Source organism: Scomber scombrus, chromosome 6, assembly GCF_963691925.1.
Source record: "Scomber scombrus chromosome 6, fScoSco1.1, whole genome shotgun sequence".
Taxonomy (NCBI): domain Eukaryota; kingdom Metazoa; phylum Chordata; class Actinopteri; order Scombriformes; family Scombridae; genus Scomber; species Scomber scombrus.
This window is the reverse complement of record NC_084975.1, coordinates 18,044,721-18,065,255: the sequence shown is the minus strand read 5'-3', so window position 1 is coordinate 18,065,255 and position 20,535 is coordinate 18,044,721. Positions and strand designations below refer to the sequence as shown.

Below are 20,535 nucleotides of genomic sequence, written 5' to 3'. Positions count from 1 at the left end.
GATTATACCCGCCCACACTGGGACCTGGACCAATCGCCGGCTCCTACATACCTCCGCGGTACCTTAATTGAGACACAACAACCTGTTCAGTCGGTGGGAGAAGCCGGGGGTTACATTTTAACTGTGCGCCAACGATTTTAAATGTTTTGTACGTGTTTTATACACAGCTATGGACCGACCCAGCCTTCAGAGACTGTTCTCTACTTGTGATGTGAACAAGTCCGGTAAGATTGAGTATGAGGACTTTAAGGTGGTCTGCCGGGAGCTCAACGTCCCCGAAAGCGACATCAAAACTCTTTTCGACAAGTTGGACGCGGGCGGCGACGGATACATCGACTACACCACGTTTTCTTCAAAGTTCCAGGAGGTTTCAGAGACTCTGGACCTGGCGGCTTTTGGCGCTGGGTCAACTCAAAACCAAAACCGTGGCTGGGAAGAGTTTTTGGGCAGGTTGACTGAGGAGTCTCTTTTCTCTGAAAGGTAAAATCACACCCGCCTGGTTCCTCCGTGAGACGAGTGTTTATTTACAACTCACAACTTTGATAGATACTTCTCGTGACACACAGATAAGGTGACAAGGATTAACAACGCTTCACGCACACAGGCGTATCGGTGACGTCACAGCCCGCACAGGTTAACTTTACTGCTTGTCATGTACTTTGTTGAAGGGAATAATATGTGAGAAACAAAAGTAGGAACTAATAGGCTACTAAAATGAAACTCAGGGTCCTCTTAGTACCCTTTTTGGGGAGCTTCAGGCGCCTCTCATGGTCTTCCTCGGCTACTGCGATTTGCTCTGTTGTTATGGAGACGTCACAGGTGGTCGTATATTGGCTGTTTCCAAGACAACTGACCCAACTCCATCGTTGATGAAGTCCGTGAGAAGCTATTCAGAGTTCCACAAACATGTAGTAAGTGGACCTTGAGCCAGTATTTTATGCTTTGCCAAACTACTGCTTTGATTAATCAGTATTAATCAGTATAAACTACAGTCTCAAAGTTGAATTAATGCTTCTCCAAAACACTTTCAATAAAAACTGATGATCATTTTCATGAAGGTAGGATTAAATGCAAGGTTGATTAGACTGCAGGAGTGTTACCTAATAAGCTTGCACCTGACTCCTGAGTATGTAAGTCAAGCCGACTTTAAAGGACCAATATGTAATATATTCACTGTACTAACTCACAAAATCACTGTGATAAGTTATCAGAGATTAAGTAAACATGCTAAGTTGAAATACAGGCTTCTCCAGCTGCTAATACTACAGCCCGTATGATATATGACATTTCCATTCCAGTGCACCTCTTTTTGTTTTGGCCTTTTGTGGTTCAGTCATCTGCTCATTCAACCTGATCATGGCTCTGACACGTAGGCCTAGATGTATCATGTTACATGCCACCACTCCGAAATGCGGTTGTAAGAGGTTGTTTTCACCTATTTCTGTGAGATCAGATTGACGCCCATTTCCAAACCCCAGGTTGCCAGATATGAAACTTTGGCACACAAACACAGCTTGCTGCAGCCATGAAAGCAAGCAAACACACTGGATCAACTGAGGTAGATTCAACCTGACCTAAAAAAGCCACCGTGAGTCTTAAGTCTGGGGAGGAGGGGGCAGGGGGCGACAACTCTCCAGCTTTTTGAATTTGGACCGCAGTACCCATTTTAAATGCTTGCTGTCAGTGTACATACATTTCTCCTTCAATAAGTAGTTACCAATGATAAGAGGTGCTTAAAAATTAAAGTTTGCTGTTATCAGATGCTGAAATGCCAATAAAAATGAATCGCATGCATTATTTTTGTATGGGAGTGTATTTATGACAGGTGATGAGTGACAAAACAAAATTAAACAAATTAAAGTTTTTACAGATCTACAAGTTGAACATTTCAGAGTGGCAGATTGTAAAAGTTTATAATTGGAAAATCTGGATTTTTTTTTGCATAAACCAGTCATAGTAACATCTTAATCTATTTCTTAATCATTTAATAGTGGGTAATTCATGTAATTTACAGTATGTTTTCACAGTTATGTCTATAAAATTATACATAAACGTCATGCACATCCACTTGTAGTACAATGCTGAGTCAAAATGTGATGCTGATAACACTTTGTAGAGTTTAATCACAATATTTGTGTTTTATGTGTTGCCACTGTCTGAGTATCTCCAAATTTAGTGATGTATTTAACTACAAAATATGATGTAATATAAACCTTCAGTTTGTTTTAATTGCATTCAAACTTTTATTAAATTAGGCAACTAATGTAGTGAAATAGATGTTTAGTGAAACTTTTCTGATTATTTTTAACAGTTGCTATGAAACTACCAGATTTTTTAAAAGCCACCTTTCCAGGCCTTCAGGGATGAAAACGTATGATACTAGAAAAATAGAAAATGGCATTGACATGTTTATTGATGGTAAAAGCGTGACTATTTGTTATCCTCCCACAGCCTCAGGGAGCAGCTGGCCGATCTCTACCAGGCCATTCACTCACACACAAACATGACGGTGCTGCAGCAGTATGAGGAAATCATCAACTCTCTGATCACTCAGAGCCTGGACAACAGACTCGAATGTGAACAGCTGGAGACAAGCTTGAAGCGGTAAGAAAAAAAAGTTAAGGGAAAAAAAATCTGTCCAGTGAAGCAGAAACAAACAGGTTAAAATCTCACAGGCCAAAGGTCAAGCAAGAAATCACATCATATGAGCTAAAAATTATGGAGGATGCTGGGTTTGTGTTTATTATTATTAATAAATCATGACTGTCCTCACTGAAATAAAACTGTATGAAGAGTTTGATTAAAGAGTGGTGGGGAACTGCTGCCCTCTTGTGTTTCCCTCTTGTGGCTGAACGTCATAAAGACAGTGGCTACATGCAGGACCTTTTTAGTGTCTATGTACCAACTCCACTGCATCAACTGGGTCAGGGATAGACTGCTCGACTTCAAACTATATTCACTGATTTTTTTCCTTTCTTCCCACTTGGGGAGCTGAAGAACAACAACAGATATTTTGGTCATATTTAATCAGTTTGTTCACAAAAAGTACAAATCCAGCAGACACACAGCACGCTGCTTTATTATTACATGCTGCTGACGCTAGTCTTTATTGTGCGTCGTGTTTCTGGCGACCTGACAAATGTGAATCTAATTTTCACTCTAGTTCTATTTTAGTCTCAAACAACTCTCAAGAAAATGTGTCTTTCAGCTGCAAAGTGTTTAGTTTTTTTTTACCAGCTAATCAGTAACTCTGTCTCCATCATTTGGTGCTGTGCAGCTAGTGAGCGGTGGGTTTATCAGAGCTTTTCTGCTAAAGCCGTTGTCTGTTGAAGTTGTGGGAATATGCAGTAATAGTTTACTAAAAACAATAAGTTGGTTGTTTTTTGAGCAGTATGAGCAACCCTTAACAGAAATATTGATTAAGTTTAACTTTCATGGGCCCATCTGGTATTGTTGCATTTTAATGTGCCAACTGTCAGCTGGTTCACTGGTTACTACACTGATGTAGACACTGACAAATATTAGCATTTTAGGGACTTTTTAAATGTGAGTTAATCCTAACCACACCCTGGTCTTTGTCTCAGGTGCCAGATTCTTCTTTTAAAAGAGGAAAAATATTTCAAGTTCTTTAAATGTTTTAATTGTATACATTTTGAAGATCTAAATACTGTTTTTTTCAAGAGGATTAATCTGCCAAATATTTTTTCCATCAATCGTTTTGTCTGTAATGTCAGAATTTTTCCATATTTTCTAAAGAAACCCATAAAATCTACACGTTCAAGAAACCAGCAAATATTCATTTTTTCAACAATGATCAAAATAGATGCCAATAAATATTCTGTCGACTGAATAATTGATTAATCGACTAATCATTGCAGCTCTACATTCGTCACATTGGTAGTGATATATTCAGGCTGAACAAAAGCACTGTAAGTGTTGCAGGTTGTATTTTAAAGACTTAAAGTTGTGAATCAACACGTCTTTTAGTAATTAGTTTTAAATTTGTGATATTAACATTGACTCTCAGCTCTATACCGGCAGAGATTGTGTGTCTAAGCTGTTGTTTTCTGGTTCAGTAACAACAAGGCATGAGAAAGGTGACATTCCATGTTCAAGGAAGTAGGAAGACTTAAATGTGTTTCCCTGCCTGTTTTCTTTTTTAATCCCTTTTTAAAACTGAATATTCAGATCTGTAGTTTAATTTCCTACTGAAGTAACCTCCCCTTTAAAATCACCCATTTAAACCATAAACTAAATTGAAGCATGTATGTGAGGTCTGACAAATCATACTCACAAAGATCAGTGTCCACTTGTGGAATCTACTTTTAAAAGGCTGTCCCTCCCTCCGCTCTGGTTGGTCCGTGTGTTGTCTGACAGGAGCAGATCAGCCACAACTACAACACGTTACAAGTTAAATCAGCCAAGTAGACTCAGGAAGTGGATTCGTATTGTAATACTTTTTATATTCAACTTTTGGACCACGGTTGGAGAATCTGATTTTGTTCAGCAGTGGTGAGGCTGCTGACACAAACCTGAGCGCATATTTCCGTTCAAACAGAACTGAGGAGATGAACAACAGTCACCTGGCAGAGCTGGAGGACGACATACAGCAGCAAATAGCCAGAACAGAGGAGAGGGTGAGAGCTGGGGTGAGTGTGACACCTGCAGTATTTATAGTGGACTACTGATTCTGTGATTCACTCCAACATTTATACTAAATCCAAATTAAAGATATCAAATTTGCTACATTTAATGAATAATCAAAGCACAGAGAAATAGGCTTAAAACAATGAACATTATCTCATAGTGAAGTGAAAGTACCTGCACATTCTTTAGCCCAGTTGTTGTGAGCTACCTGCATACTTGTGGTGCAGCACACAGCGGCAGGTTACACGTCTCACAAAGAGCCTCCGTAACACCAGATGAAAGCCTCTCTTCAGGGCCTGGCCAGTGAGCAGCACCTCTAACTGCTTTGGTTTGATGTTTGTAGGAGCGCAAGAAAATGGAGGGAGTGCTGTCTACCATGCAAAGGAAGCATGAGAATGAGGTGGCAGACCTGCATGCTACTGTGGACAGACTGTTAAAGGTAGATATCCTCACACAGCATGTAAACTAAATTTCTTCTTCCTGTTCATCAGAAGGGACCAGATTTTATCGAATGGGTATGTTATTTCCTTATAACATGAAATAGAAAGGAGTGACACACTACAAAAGCTTCTGGGAAAGGAAAGGAAAGGTTTGTTATCTAGGAAAAACCCTGCTGCACCAGACAAACAGAGGAAGTGTTTTCCAGATTTGTCACATTTTTTTGAGTTTGGGCCAAAGAGCACCTTTATGACATGTTTAAGATCTAACATTTTGCATCTAAATTCACATACTTTATACCAACAATGTGTCAAAATCCAGCTGAGAAATAATCAGTCATAGTAATAGGATGTGTCTCAAATGTGTCTCAGGTTACCCCTTGTGATCAGATTGTTGCCTCTACACTCACTCATCATGCAGAAAAATCTGATTACTGCTAAACTGAAAACCACACAACTGTGCTTCACTCTACTCTTTGCATAATGAATAAAAGTGCACAGGAAAATTCAAAATGATGAAAGGTGGAAACAGGAATAACTTTAGTCTATTGCTTTTATACATACACAAGTAAAACAAAAATAGAACCTAACATTGAAACAAACACCTGAAAAGAGGAGTTTACTTGCAGTTTTTCAGTCATACAAAATGTAAAAAATAATTTACATTTTTGTCAATAAAACTAATACAGTGCCAATATCTTTATTTCTAAACTTTAACCATTTTTCCCCATTTTCTGTTAAACTCATCTTCTTTCACACTAAGTGAATAAGTCATTTTTTTCCATCACAGATATTTCCTGTACTATTTCTAACTGCTGTTTATGTTTGGGATGGGCCATTTTCTTGTAATGGCCTTCCTGCTAGCATTGAGGAGACTCTTGACCAAGTAATTATCTTCCTTCACACATTACCTCCAGCATGTTGGTTGCCTGTTTTTTTTTTTTTAATGTTAGCTGTTATAAAGAAACACATTAGACTTTTCCTATTAAATCTTCCCTATTTATTTGAATTTGTGGATGTCTATAGTGTAACATCCACGTAATGCAAATGCTTCTGAAATCAGGAAGTTCAATTCCTTTTCCCACTTAAATTTTGCATAAAATGAGGTTTTTAACTTTACATAACCATTAAACTGTGATAACGTTTTTTGATGATATGCATTGACCATCACCTCAACCACTGAATTCTTTTCTTCTGGTGTCTCCCTTTTTTCTTTATTTTGCTGAAATATTCTCTCAATTGAAGATATCAAACAGTTTTTGATTCTAAGTGCAAATCTGTTCTTCAAATCTTTTAAACTTCTCAGGTCTCTGTTTTCAGCAATGGTACAAAATGCAGTAATACCTTTTTTTTTATCTACTCTATGAATGCTGAATCATACTTCCCTGATTAAAATTCACTATCCAAAGCTTTCCATTTTAACACTAACCTTTTTTCAATTTAGGTTGTCGAGGATATTTATGTAAATATTTTTGTTGGATCGATCATACTTGTGATATGGCCACGAAGCACTTTTTCTCCCTGTTTGGATGTGATAGCCAAGGACACACGGTAGGGTCCAAAAGTCTGAGAGCACTTTCCAATTTAAGTGAATAGGAAAGTGGTCTCAGACTTTTGGACCCTGCTGTGTCTCAGTCTCTTTCCGTCTAGCTATAAAGCTATCATCATACCAGTCAATTAGTGGTGGAAGTTGGGCTGCATAGAATTGGATCTTAAAATCTGGAAATGCCATTCCACCATTATCCTTTGGCAACTGGAGTGTAGTGTATTGGACTCTGTATTTCTGTATTTTGTATAATAAATCCAAATTAACCCTCTCAAAGGCCTTTTCTGCATCAAGGCTGGTCAGGGCTGTGTGTATAATTTCCTTTTGATCCTATATATTACATGTAGTGTTCGTCTAATATTGTCTTCTTTGTCGGCTGTTATAAATCCACTCTGGTCTTCATCAATTAAATCTGGCATGAATGTTTCAAATGTTGGAAATAATTGAAGTTCATAACTGATAGTCCACATTTAAAATTGATATTGGTCTGTAGTTTATAAAGTTTTCCTTGTTTTTGTTCTCTTGGGGGATTTGTGTTGGTGTCTTACCTTCTCTGATCATCCAGGAGAAGTGAGTTCAGCTCATTCTGAAATATTTTGTACTATTATGACAGGAAACTGTCACTGGCTGGGGCATTGATTGTTTTTAACCTTCTCTATCTCCTCCAGTGATATTTCTGCTGTGATTGTCTTATTGTGTATCTATCCAATACAGGGTAGATCGTAGATCTATTGTACTTGAATACATCCTCATTGATTCCCCATATACTGTAGAGGTTTGTTTATATATTTCTTTATAATACTCCTGGAAAATGTGTTTTATTTCTTTTGGCTCACTCTTTAATTTAATTGTACGAGGGTTTTTAATTTTCTAAATGGTGTTGTCAGCCTGTTGTTTGCATAGCCTGCGAGCAAGTCATTTTGTGGATTTAGGGCCCAGCTTATAATACGCCTGTTTACAAATCTTGTTATTTTTCTCTACCTCTTGACCTAAAATCTCATCCATTTTTCCCCCCAGATCTTGTATTTGGTTATGACTCTTGTGTTCCTCATTATTTTTGTTCTTCTTTTCTAAATCCTTCAGATCTAAGATTAACTTATTATATGTTTTTGTTCTGGTCATCTATGTGTTGTCCTTGCGACTGACCAACTCGTATTACAGCCATAGTGTTGTTGGATATACCTCACCATGTCATTCTTAAGAACATTTCCAATTTAATGTCATAACATTTAATTGTTTAACTGTATCCTTCCTTCTTCTGTCCATTTGAATTATTAAGTATATTGCACATTATGATTTGATACATCAGCTACAAATTCTGCAATCTTAGTATATAATAGTCTCCTCATTGCATTAAACTAGTCTTTTTCTAGAGTAAACTGGGTGTGGTATTGAGTAGGGAGTATAGTCTCTAGAGGAAGAAAATTAATTCAGACATTAACAAAGTCTATTTCAATGGTAGTGTTGAATAGGTTTTTTTTTAATTGGTTCTTAGTCTTCTTTTTGCTTGTTCTATCCACATTTGGACATTCAGATCCCCTCCAAATATACAAATTCCCTCTGCTTCCATTGCAATCAGATCAAGTAAAAAATGCTGATCACAAACAGGAGCTTCATAGATATTCACCAATGTCAGGATTGTTATTTTTCACTTTGCCAATTACTATTATTTCCCTTTGTGTGTGATTTCTTTATAGTTTTCAAATTTACCTGAGATCAATATCAAGATTACTAAGCCTCTTTTATGGCTACAAGTATGTTAGCTAGAATTTGTAAATCTTTTTAGTTTCTCAAATGTAATATTATTCTTTTCAATTTTGTAGTTAGTTTTGCCCTTTTTAATCAGATTACCCAAACCATTAACATGTAAAGACATAATCTTAAATCCCTTATAGTGCATCATTACACTTCATGTGATTGATTTCCTAGATTTAGCAAATAACCCACTATGAGTCCCTCCACTCATTCTAACTCTAGTCTTTTGCCAGTCTTCCCATCAGTCAGATTAATCTAACATGGAAGGTTGTAGCAAATATACATGTATGTTAATAATTACCATTAATAATAAACATTAATAATTAATTAAAAATAACTCATTAACTATAAACTTAATCTAAAACCTCAAATACTGACTGTGAACAGCACCAACAAAGAGATGAATAAAGCTGTAGCATTCACTTCCTGCATGTGGCACAATTCTCAAATTGCAGAAGCTATTACTTTTCTTGCCTGTAGATGGCACACATTGACAGTAGAGCTACACCTGTGAATTGGTTGGCCTACAGTATACTGGCTTATTGCAGATACTGTATAATCAGTATTGGTGTTTATGTTGGCTGATAACAATAGAAACAAACCACAGTACACAAATGAAATGACCTCAAACAATGAAATTTGTCCCGAGAGCACTGAAATCTATTGTAAAATCCCCCAATTCAACAAAATTAAGGAATTTTCATTTAAATGTTTGTATTGATTATGTTTTAGTATCAGCAGATATTTGTGTTTAAAAACTCTTAAAGTTATCAAACTGTATCAAAAGTCCAGTATTGGTTGGGCTACAGTTGACATGTCTAAACCACTGTTTATTGAAAATAGATGAAACTGGGTCTAACAGTGTTTATTTCTGGGTTTTTTTTGTTTGTTTTTTTTTTGGGGGGGGGGGGGGTTGTAATGAAAACACATCGCCTTATCAACATCTAAAACTGCGTAACAAAATGTTCATGTGAATGTCTATTCTCCAGAGCCTCGAGGACTCTAAAACCAACCATTCAAAGGAGGAGATGGCCAGACTGAACAAACAAACCAGCGATCTCTCACATGTAGGTTATTAATTTGGTAGTAATTGTTTTTAAAAAATGTAGATGCCTGCTGTGTAGGATTGTTCAAGTTATTTAACGTCTCTCTTCAGGAGAACGAGCAGCTGCGTGGCTCTTTGCTACAAGCCACGACAAACATCGCCATCCTGCACTCAGAGCTGGACAAGCTGAAGAACATGTATACAGATCAGAAAGCTCAATATGAAAGGTGAGGTACTGTCTTAAAGGTCAGCTCACATCTGATGAACATACAGTTAACATGTGTGTTTCATGACAGAGAAACAGAGGATTTGAAGGGGATGGTGATGGAATACCAGTCTTACTCCAGTCAGATCCAGATTCTGCAGTGAGTATGTCGTGCAATTGATAATCTTGTTCCAGTACGGACATTTAGTGAATGATGTTGGTGTCTTAATAACTTTTCTTGACGGTCTTCCATTCTTGATTTTTGTATACCTTACTGTCAGAGAAGTCAAAATGCCAAAATATCAACTTTTACCAGGAATTACAAAAAGTTATATTTTCTCTTGGCAGCATAAATTTCTAGATAATAACCTTAATTTGTTTTAACCAACTTGAATAAGCAGAATAACAGCATTTAATGTATTTAGTGTACAGTGCTCACTGTATGAAGTTTACTGTCAAGTAGAAAAAATGTGATACTTGGACTTTCATATGTCAACTTATCCAGTATTTCTTTACTGTACCACTCATCTGTTGAATGATAATAAATATTTGCACATGTATCTGACCTTTGACACTGTTAGGGAGATGAACAAAAAGCTGTATGATAGTAACGACGGGCTTCGGTCTGAGTTGGCTAATGAAGCGGTTGCAGCTAAAAGGAGGGTGAGTGCCATGTTTGGTGATGACAAATTTCTTCATACTCACTGGCTCTACAACAGTTAGAAGCTCACATTAAATTGTTTTCAATAGTTCAAGAAGTGTAAAAAAAAAAAAGTTTAATGCATGACATCCTTAATCTGCCCTACAGCTGTCTCCCCAAAATGAAATCCCGGCTCGCAGGATGAAACCCCTCCGACAAAGCACACTCAAGCACGGCAGGTATATAAAGTTTTTTACACACCTCTGTGAATCTGTGGATTGATCTCGGTGAATTAAATTATCACAGCTAACACCAGCTTGAATGTGTGTGTGCGTGTCTGTGCTTTGGTGCAGCTCAGAGCAGGTTTCCAGCAAGTCGAACTACTCTCATGTGGCCACCTGGGCTGATAAGTACCTGGACAGTGGAGTGTCCCTGCAGATGGATACAGCCGAGAGCCCAGGCAGCGATTACGACAGTGAAGATAGTAGAAGCTCAGGGGAAACGGTTCACCACAGTTACTCTTATATCCCATCTGATGTTGAGGTCAGAACAAACATCGGGTCAAATAGTGGATCAAATGAAATGCCAGCAACCTGCTAAGCTGTAAAAAGTTTAAACTATTTTTTTTCTTGTATGTTTCAGATATCAGAAGTCAAATCTGAGGCCGCAGTGTCAGTAACTCCAAGCAAAGCAAGTTCAATTGCATCATCCCTACGAAGACGTTTATCTGCCTTTTCCACAAAGGTAAAATTACCTCAAGCAGGTATTTATTTGATCATATAGAAGTCAAAAGACATCTTTAGATTTTTATATTAAAACTAGACTGAATGTGTTTTGAAAGTGTGAAATTTACATGTACTATATATATAACCATTGTTTCAACAATACTTCAATAACTACATTTCAACATTCAGATCGAAATAATGACATTCATATGCTGTTAAAACAATGTAATATGTAACCTTGACATCGAAAAGCTTTTTTCAACCTTGTTTTATTGTTCTACCCTGTTGACTTCCAAAAACTCAAGGTTCACCATATCTCACAGTCTTTATGAGTGGAGGGAGTTTGTTGAGTTGTCATGGAGATGGATTACACAATGACAACTGAGCGAAGTACAGTATGGATAATGTGTAACATGGGGTCATACTGTCGATGGGATAAAGACTGTGAGATTTGGTGGAAAGCTCAGGGATGAAAAAAAAACCTTGAGTTAACACACACACTCTCTCTCTCTCTGTGTGTGTGTGTGTGTGTGTGTGTGTGTGTGTGTGTGTGTGTGTGTGTGTGTGTGTGTGTGTGTGTGTGTGTGTGTGTGTGTGTGTGTGTGTGTGTGTGTGTGTGTGTGTGTGTGTGTGTGTGTGTGTGTGTGTGTGTGTGTGTGTGTGTGTGTGTGTGTGTGTGTGTGTGTGTGTGTGTGTGTGTGTAGTCATTAGAAGCCGACATGGAAGATGCTGAGGAACCTGCTCCAATGTACCGCCTTGTTTTAGCTGGAGATGCCGGAGCAGGAAAATCCAGCTTCCTGCTAAGACTGACACTCAACGAATTCAGAGGAGACATTCAGACGACTCTGGGTGGGCACCACCAAAAAAAACATGTCACTCTTAATAAAACACTAATTAACCATGTCTTGATTTTCAGACGTGTAAATCTGCTTTCTGGTTCTCAGGGGTGGATTTTCAAATGAAGAGAATGCTAGTAGACGGAGAGAAGACAAGCCTGCAGATTTGGGACACAGCTGGACAGGAGAGGTACTGTGCTGACTCTGCTTCTCAAGGAAGTAGAGAAGATTTTAGCAGATTCAATGCACCCACTTTTTACTGCCTTTGAATTGGTACCCTCAGGCAGGAGGTATCAGTACCCAGCCATCTCAAGAAATAGGACAAAACAGTAATTTATTCCACCAGTGATTAGCCACCTAAACAAACACCTGAAAAGTAATGGCAGGCCTTAATTTCTCTCTGGGCTTCTGTTCAGAGAGTCTGAACAGTGACAACCCTTCAATCCCTCTTCTCTTATCAGAACACATATGTTTTTATTGTATTCATTTTCTTTTAGTCTGAAGGCTTTCTTATGGACTGATGCTATTTGTCTGTTAGGGGATGGTTATGTGAAGCCTGTCTTTTAACTTATAGTTTGTTTTTGTTTTTTTCCTCTACTTTTTGTGTCTTGTTTTTGTGGCTTATGTGCCTGTACGGCCATGCCGGAAACCAAAATGCTACTTTCCCTACGGGGACAATAAAGTTTATAACTATCTAGTGACAGGGAAAGCATACCATTAAAACTGTTGGCACCGTGTTCCTTTTTTAATTATGTAAGAATGCAGAAGATGCTTGTCTAAAAAGAGTGCTCTCTTTCCTCAATGTAGGTTCCGCAGTATTGCCAGGTCCTATTTCCGTAAAGCTCATGGAGTCCTGCTACTCTACGACGTTACTTCAGAAAGCAGTTTCCTTAACGTCAGAGCGTGGGTGGATCAGATTCAGGTAATTATGGAAATACTGACTGACTGACAAAAAAATCCCCTCGCCAATAAATAAATCGAACGATGTCCTTTGTTTTTCTAAAGGATTCAACAGAGGAGAAAATCCCCATGTGTGTTATTGGAAACAAGGTGGACCTCCGAGAGCAGCTTCCAGAGGGAAGCTGTGTGAGTAGTATACATGGAGAGAAGTTGGCCAAGGTACGTAACTTTTCATTCCACCTGACGGAATAATGTTTATACAGAGACGCCTGGCATCCCAGGTATCAAAATAAACTGACTGCAATCAGGCATGACGATACTTTGCTTGCAGACATACGGTGCCTTGTTCTGCGAGACGAGTGCCAAAGAGGGAACCAACATTGTCGAGGCTGTGCTTCATCTAGCGAGGTAGGAGGCCGGAGAGAAAGAGAGTTTGAATTTAAAAGTGTTATTCCTTCATAAACCATGGCAACACTTACTTTTTTCCTTTCCCACAGAGAAGTAAAGAAAAATGTCAAACTGAGGCGGCCGTCAGATTCGGAGGTCCGACTGAGTCCAACAAACCCAAAGAAGACTCTAAACAGCTGCTGCAGGCTGTAGACTCTGATGCACGTAGATATGACACTGTAGGACGGAGCAATGAAGGACACCAAGTGATTTTTATTTCATGAAGGACGTTACACTTGTAAAAAAAAATGTTCTTACATGTTTTAAAGCTTTGATATATTAACCCCCAAGCCTTGAATATATTTTTATAAATGTTAATTTTCTGATCAAAATTAAGGTTTCTATTGCTGGGAAATTGCACATGCACAAATAACACATTTAATGCAATTATATTGCCTTACCTGCACATTGTATTGCTTATATTCTTAGATGTTGTATTTATTTGGTAGTAAATGTGATTTTATTAAATAAATATGGCAAATCAATGCCTCAATTCTAGTTAAATAACTTTTAATAAAAAAAACTGAAGGGTTTTGTTTTTTTAAATGGAGGTCAGACCTGTGACAGAGGAGCAGAGAAAAAAGCATATTGAAACATTTTATTAAGCATCAGTGTAAGCAATTTTACATTGCAGATTCAATACCTTTATTTATTGAGCACTGATCAAATCTTTCAGTGTTATTCATTTTCTAAAGTTACTCTTTGTAGTTTGGTTTCCAACTTTCCAATGTGACTTCTGTCTTATCGATCAGAAGGAATCTGCTAGTATTATCAATTCACTCTTACACTTACTGTATATTTAAATATCATCATTTATATAAAAACTGCACACCAGTCAGTGAAACATCATTCTACCATGTGAAGCTCACATAAATACATCTTTTGGATCAGTGCTGCTGCAGCTTTTAAGCATTTTGCACAAGATACCGTCTCCTCTTTACAGTAAAAAACTCTTTTCAACTGAACTGACTAAACCGGGCTAGAGAGCAGGCTCTGGCGATGATGACGATGATGATGAGGAGGACGAGGAGGATGGTTGTTATGAGGATTTAGAAAGTGCTCGCTGCAGAGGGACGTCAGTTTCTTGCAGTCAGAATGACTGACGTCACTAAGCTTCCCAAGGCCACCACCAGAGCACCAAGTATGAGCTTCCAGGACATTCCCTAAAACACCACAACACAAGGTACATTTAAAACATAATCGTAGTCATCGAAATAGAAGACATTAACATTTTTAGCTGGTGATATTTCTGTTAGGGCTTACAGGTGGCTTCTTCTTAGAGGGAATCAGAAAAGGTGCAATATTCTCTCCAAGCACCTCTGCAGGTTTAGGTCTCCACTCCTGGGTTTCTTTGCCTCCTGATTGCCTTTTGACAAGTTTGGACAACTCAACGTGGATTGCCTTAAAAACAAGAGAGAAGGACAACATCTTGTTAAACAGCTATGCTCCATAGATCTAATGATTGGAGGAAGAGGGGTCCTTTTCTTTGAGGAAAAAGTCAAGTTGTAGTGTTGAAAATGTCCAGCAGGTGAGAGCAGAGGTCTGAAACTTAAAGCTTTACAGGATAGGCTTAAATGGCTGATGGCCAAAGTTTGTTCAAACAAATATGAGAAGTCTACAACGCATGATAATCTTCCCTTTAGCCTTTAAATATATTTTAAATTCAAGTTCAATCTTACACACAGATGGCTTTAAAACATGCAGCAGAATATTTACGGAGGTTGTTCCTTGTCATGAAATGCATAAAAATATTATACAGTATGCTATATTTTGCAGTTCTAAACTACATACAGTGTGTTTCGTCTTTTTATGTCATGATCAACAGACTGATGCACAATAACTTTCTCACTGTACAGCAAAACCAGGTTTCTCCTCAGTATTGTATCCAGCACTGAGACTAAGCTGTAATTACCAACGCAGCAGATATTTTCGTTTTGTCTAGACAAGACCAGACATATTTGTGACTGTGGCAGTGTGCCTTATAGGTCAGGTCATTGTAATACTGGCAACACTGTGCTGTAAACAGCTGGAAGAAATGTACTCCTCGCACTTTACAACCTCTGCTAATTCAAATCCAGTGAGTGACAGCAGGCTTTAAGCAACTAAAATAACGTTAAGCTAAGATTATTGTTCGGTTTTTGTCACGATAAAGCGTTCTGTACAGTAGTTATCTTAATTATACAGTGTAGAGTCTATAAAGTAGCTGGAAAGGATGACTCAGTCTCTTTCTTACCTTCTACTTTTGGAGCTTGGGGCTTCAGATAGACAAAATTTAGCTTGTGTAAGTGTTATTTTATTTAACCAAGTTTGCTGGACAGCTCTGGGCAGTGTGGTCACATCTGTAGATGGCCAGATGTGAAGTTTGTCAGAACCTTCTGCGGAGGATTTGGCAGATTAGACTAACCACACAAACAAGACCAAACAGGCCATCTCTTTCCTGGAGGCTCATGTAAGGACAACTTTGTTTTGAACTTTCATATTGAACATCAGGTTTGTTGTGTGTTTTTAAATTTTTTTTATGATAAGCCGGTGATGCACACAGACTCCAAACATATTTGTGGTAACTGAAAAGATGCAATGAAAGCAGGCAGTTGTATGATACAGGCTGGTGAAGATGAGAACACTGGGAACATTGTGACCTTTAGTTGATGTGCAAAAACAACATTAATTTTATCATCTGTCCTTTTTATGTGATGATTTATGTTGTTCAAGATTCAGAGTTGACAAGAATTTCAGTTTGAGCCTTAATTGAAAACCTTTTTCGCAACGTTTTTATATTTTCTGAATATATATTTCTGAAGCTTGGAACAGTAGATAAAAATAATAAGTGATACTTTATTTGAGTTGTGGACTATTTTTTTTGTTTATTCATGAACTGAATCAGACGCAATGTGCTAACTTACATGAATTGGTGCAAAATGTTGATGAGCACATTTGGATTTTTCTGTTTTTAAGTGAAATGTTTCGACAACTATTTGATAGATTGTCATTGTGTCTACATCACCTGCATCATGATGGATGTAAAGATACAAATATTATTTATAATTAAAATTATACAATTTGCAAGTCCAACAGTGTTTTCTTTAGCTTTGAAATGTTGAATCTAGAACTTCCAAGCGTATACAATGACACAATCGGGAGGTCTTTAGAAAAAAAAACACAAATTTAGTCGGTCACCATCATTTTGTACTTTAACAATATCAAGAAGCTAATTTTAAAATGACCTTTCCCACATGACAGGCTCACCCACATAATCTCACCTTGGTGGCCGGCTCCAGTTTCAAGGCCTTTTTTAGCACCTCCATTGCCTCTTTGTATTCAGCCATGTCTGACAGGAGCTGAAAGAGATTACAGCGAGAACAGAGCTGCAGGAGCCATAAATCAAAACAAGCAGAGAGCAGATAGCAATAATGTAGCTGCTATTTATTCCTCAAAAATAATTAAATCTAATCCCATATTAAACAAATTCCTTTTCCTTCCAGGAACTCTCCCTTCAATAATCATTTATGGTTCAAATGAGACGCTCAACCTCACAGTCACAGTGACGTCTCTCAGTAATAACGCCACAGGGTGGACCCTCACCTTTCCCACCCTGAAAAGGGCCTTGACGTTGTTTGGCTCAAGGGCCAGAACGTCCCGGCTGGTATGCAGCGCTTCCTCAAACTGCTCCAGTTTGAGCTGAGAGGCGGCCAGGTTGTTTAAACACTTCACCCGGTATTCACACACTTCCTCCTCCTCTGCCTCAGCGCCGTCATCGTTCCCATCTGTACAGACACATGTGAAGTTGAGTCTTATTATTGGTGACACAAACACACTGAGGACACAAAGAAGCTAAGAGGTTCGGATTAGTTACAGTGTTTAACCCCTGGAGAGCAGTTCTAGGAAATATTGCAAAATATTATTGAATAGTTGGACTTTCAAGTAGAAACTCCCAGTTCATGCTCCTTTTTTTTTTTAAATCAGTTGGATAATATATTGCTGTCCCTGCTGTAATAATAGCACGGTTTCATCATTAAATCCAAACATGTCCAGCTGCAGTGACCCAAGCAATGAACAGTTGTTAGTGCAGGGAAATGTTCATACTTGGCCTTAAGAATGATGAGTATAAATTTGAGTTAATCAGGGACCACATCTGTCTTTTTATTACATGTCACATCTTAAATTTATGGTTGAATTTCAGTCGCCAATTTTATTTGGATTCAAAGTTGGATTGTTTAAACCAGATTTGTATTTGAATGGATGTATCATATTCACATTCATGTAGCTCTGTTTTGGTCTCCACCAGCTCCTGAAGTAAAATCAGGCTCTTAAACTACGAAAATGCTGGGCAGGGAATTGAACAGTGAGTGTTAGTTTGAGCTTTTTGGCTTTTGCAGCTGAAATGACTGTGAAACAGCAGAATTGTGAGCTGTAAAACCAAAAGAACGACTATGTTTACATGCACATAATATTCCACTATTATTCTAAATATGATAATATTCCAAATTTGATACAGATCATTTAAACAGCCTACTCCATTTGGATACCCCAAATGTATGCCTTACGAATGGAGCATTTTCTGATTAAGACATGAAGGATATGCTGATATTATTCAGGTTTTATGAGCATTCTTTGGTCATACATACAGCATATTCATAATATTCATCTCAATTGGGGTTTTTTTTTTTTACACTGTTTTAGACACATGGCCTTCTTGGCTGTTTACCCCTGAGCAGGAAGGTTGATATATGCTGGAGCAGGAAGGTAAATAGAGGAGAGGAATGAGAGGAGAGCGGAGAGCTGTTCAGGGCGAGCTGATAAAACAGAGCGTCAACATCATTTATAAATATGAGGCAGCTATTCACTAATGTTTTTCACCTCACTGGTTTACTTCACCGCCTGCAGAGATCTTGTGACTCCTGTTCCCACTGGAGCAGAGGAAAACCCTGAAAACCTCCTGCATGTAAACAGGAATATTAGTGGAATATTCACTTCCATTAGCCATGTAAACAGCTTAGTAGGAATATTATCTTTTTTTGGGATACGGTTAAAAAGAACCAGAATATTTTGTTCTGTAAACGTAGTCTGAGTTTTTTTTTTAAATGCTAAAAAATGATGAGGAGCTAAGGGAAGCTGCAGAGTGGATGATAATTCTCTGTGTGTTAATCCTTCAGAGTGACCACTCTCATAAACACGTGGTTATTTGAATCATTGTTGATATAATAATATTGATGCAGTTTAAGCTCCAAATCTCCAAATCTCTCAAATCCATTTTGCTATTTAGCCCAATAGCAGTGTGATAATGTTCATCTATCACACAAATGTACACTTTTTTCACTAAACAAAATATAAACCTTAATATTGAGCATGAAAGTTCATTCTTGGACCTTGGAAATAGAAAGAAGAACACAAAGTCCTCTTACTTGGCTTTTTCCATAGCTTTCAACTACATCTCATGGTTAAACAGCTCATTTTCTAATGCTTGTGTTTGTTCATGATTACAGGTTAATCGATTAGAGTGATTTATAATCTCCACGTGTCATGAATTTTATTTGTGAAATGGGCCCAAAATGACACAAAAAGAGTAACGTGTTAGTGTCTCTGCATTATCGTTATTATTATTTCCTGGTGGTCTTCTCATCCACTAATTACATGATCTTGATGCCCTGATAAACTCGTCTCTTCAGTGCCACGGTGAGTTCACTCACCGATCCACCATCATTGATACATTATGAAGCAGTCCATGTTTTTCCCTTCACTGGCTAGTTCATTCACACTGTCCTCTCGGGTCCACCCTGCCTTGTCAATGATTAAAGCGATTAAGGAGGTTGAAATTATATGAAAGTTGATTAGCTTTGATTATGCAAAAGAATTAAGCAAAAACATTTACGGTGGCACTCTGCTAGGATAGATGTGCCTCTGCATCGTGATGCTGTGATTATTGTGGTGGCAGACTGGAGCAGAGCACTGTGAACTCTTATGTCATTCAGATTGATGTGGAAATATTGAGGTTTGTATCAAGTGGTGTGTTTGTGTCTGTACACTTTTACTTTTTGCTGTCTTTCCATTGTCACCCTTTTCCTGGGGAGGTAATGCACATATCTATTACTGTGACACATTCTTGGTACAGCCGACAGTGTGGAAATATTTTCTATGAATAATTTCAGTTTTTGATGCTGGGTTACCTCTGCTGCGTGTGGTTAGCACATCTAGAGCCATACAATAGGCTCTTGCAGCCATGCTGTATTCCTCCCTCTGGAAATGAAAGTTTCCTCGCTCTCGTTTCTGGTTGCCAATGCGGATGCGGTCGGCAACGGGGAGAGTTAACGGATCTGGTTTGTCACTGAAGTCCAGCAGCTGGAGCTGGTAGAGTAGAGGAGCCCAGGCAGGAATATCAGGCTCCCTGCAAAGAAACAAACACACACATGATCAATATCATCACATGGCAAGGAGTAACTAAGAGTTGACTTTGTGTCAGATGTCTTGTGAAATCGCCCTAAGAACACTGTGATCTCTTACAGGTTGTTTAAAATCAAGAAATCATTCAGTTATCCAGTGAAACTGTCAGCTTCAAGAAAAGCAAACAAACATCATATCACCATCTTCACATAATACTGAGTTTGAGCTGATTGTATTGTAATATGTGTGACACATGTAATAGTAATATCAAAGCCAAACTTAACATTTTTAAGTAATGATTTTAAGTCCAATATTATTGCCTATGAGGTTTCACACTGGTGGTACACACAACTACACAACTACAAAACAACAACAACAACAACCACAACATTTCAACAACAGAGATATGCCAGGTTGTCAATCTCAGACAGTTTAATCTGCTTTCATCAACACACCACAGATCTCCACGATCACTGCCAGCAAACAATCTGTAATCTACAATCTCAAACACACAAACACACTCTGCGCACCTTGTGACCTTTTATCTGTTTCTTTACTATCTTAACTGCCTCCAAAAAGATCAATTTATAAATATTTTCTGTATGTCTTCTGTTCTCTGTGAAAAAAACATCCTTTCAGAGAATTTAACTACCTGCCAGTTTGGACATGCAAGTGGGAAACTTTGTCATTCAGTCTTTGCACTGAGTTTACCTGATGTCTCTGTAAGACAATGATACAAATAGTGACAATGACGGACAACTTCTGTAAGAATCCATCAGCAGGTCGGTGGATGTATGACACAGTACAACATGTTTTAAATACAAGAAAATAAAGTTTTAATACAGTGTGCAGTGATTATCTGAATCTAGAACTATTTATCTTAACTTTGCAAGATTTTTTAACTCTTTGATACTTTTAATTTTGAATAGAATTTAAAATGGAACCATGTTTAATACAGAGCTGCAACCATTAGT

The 20,535-nt window shown here is 38.0% G+C and overlaps 2 protein-coding genes across 2 annotated transcripts in view; one reads left to right on the top strand and one right to left on the bottom strand.

Moving 5' to 3' along the window:
* The first annotated feature begins 81 nt into the window (after window positions 1–81).
* rasef2 (RAS and EF-hand domain containing 2) lies at window positions 82–13,730 on the top strand. The gene is made up of 17 exons (XM_062421445.1): window positions 82–480; window positions 2,452–2,604; window positions 4,559–4,649; window positions 4,991–5,086; window positions 9,375–9,452; window positions 9,542–9,657; window positions 9,727–9,795; window positions 10,217–10,298; window positions 10,444–10,514; window positions 10,629–10,818; window positions 10,918–11,019; window positions 11,705–11,849; window positions 11,945–12,026; window positions 12,644–12,758; window positions 12,842–12,955; window positions 13,068–13,144; window positions 13,234–13,730. Exons 1-17 carry the CDS (start codon window positions 170–172, stop codon window positions 13,334–13,336), a joined length of 1,995 nt encoding a protein of 664 aa, XP_062277429.1. The 5' UTR covers window positions 82–169; the 3' UTR covers window positions 13,337–13,730.
* Window positions 13,725–20,535, bottom strand: part of fkbp16 (FKBP prolyl isomerase 16) — a 33,602-nt gene continuing 26,791 nt past the window's right edge. Inside the window, exons 6-10 of the mRNA XM_062421448.1 lie at window positions 19,348–19,565; window positions 16,766–16,947; window positions 16,444–16,521; window positions 14,447–14,584; window positions 13,725–14,346 (exon numbers count right to left, since the gene is read on the bottom strand). Of these exons, the coding sequence (XP_062277432.1) occupies window positions 14,260–14,346; window positions 14,447–14,584; window positions 16,444–16,521; window positions 16,766–16,947; window positions 19,348–19,565 (703 nt within the window). The 3' untranslated portion in view covers window positions 13,725–14,259. The remainder of the gene's footprint in view (window positions 14,347–14,446; window positions 14,585–16,443; window positions 16,522–16,765; window positions 16,948–19,347; window positions 19,566–20,535) is intronic.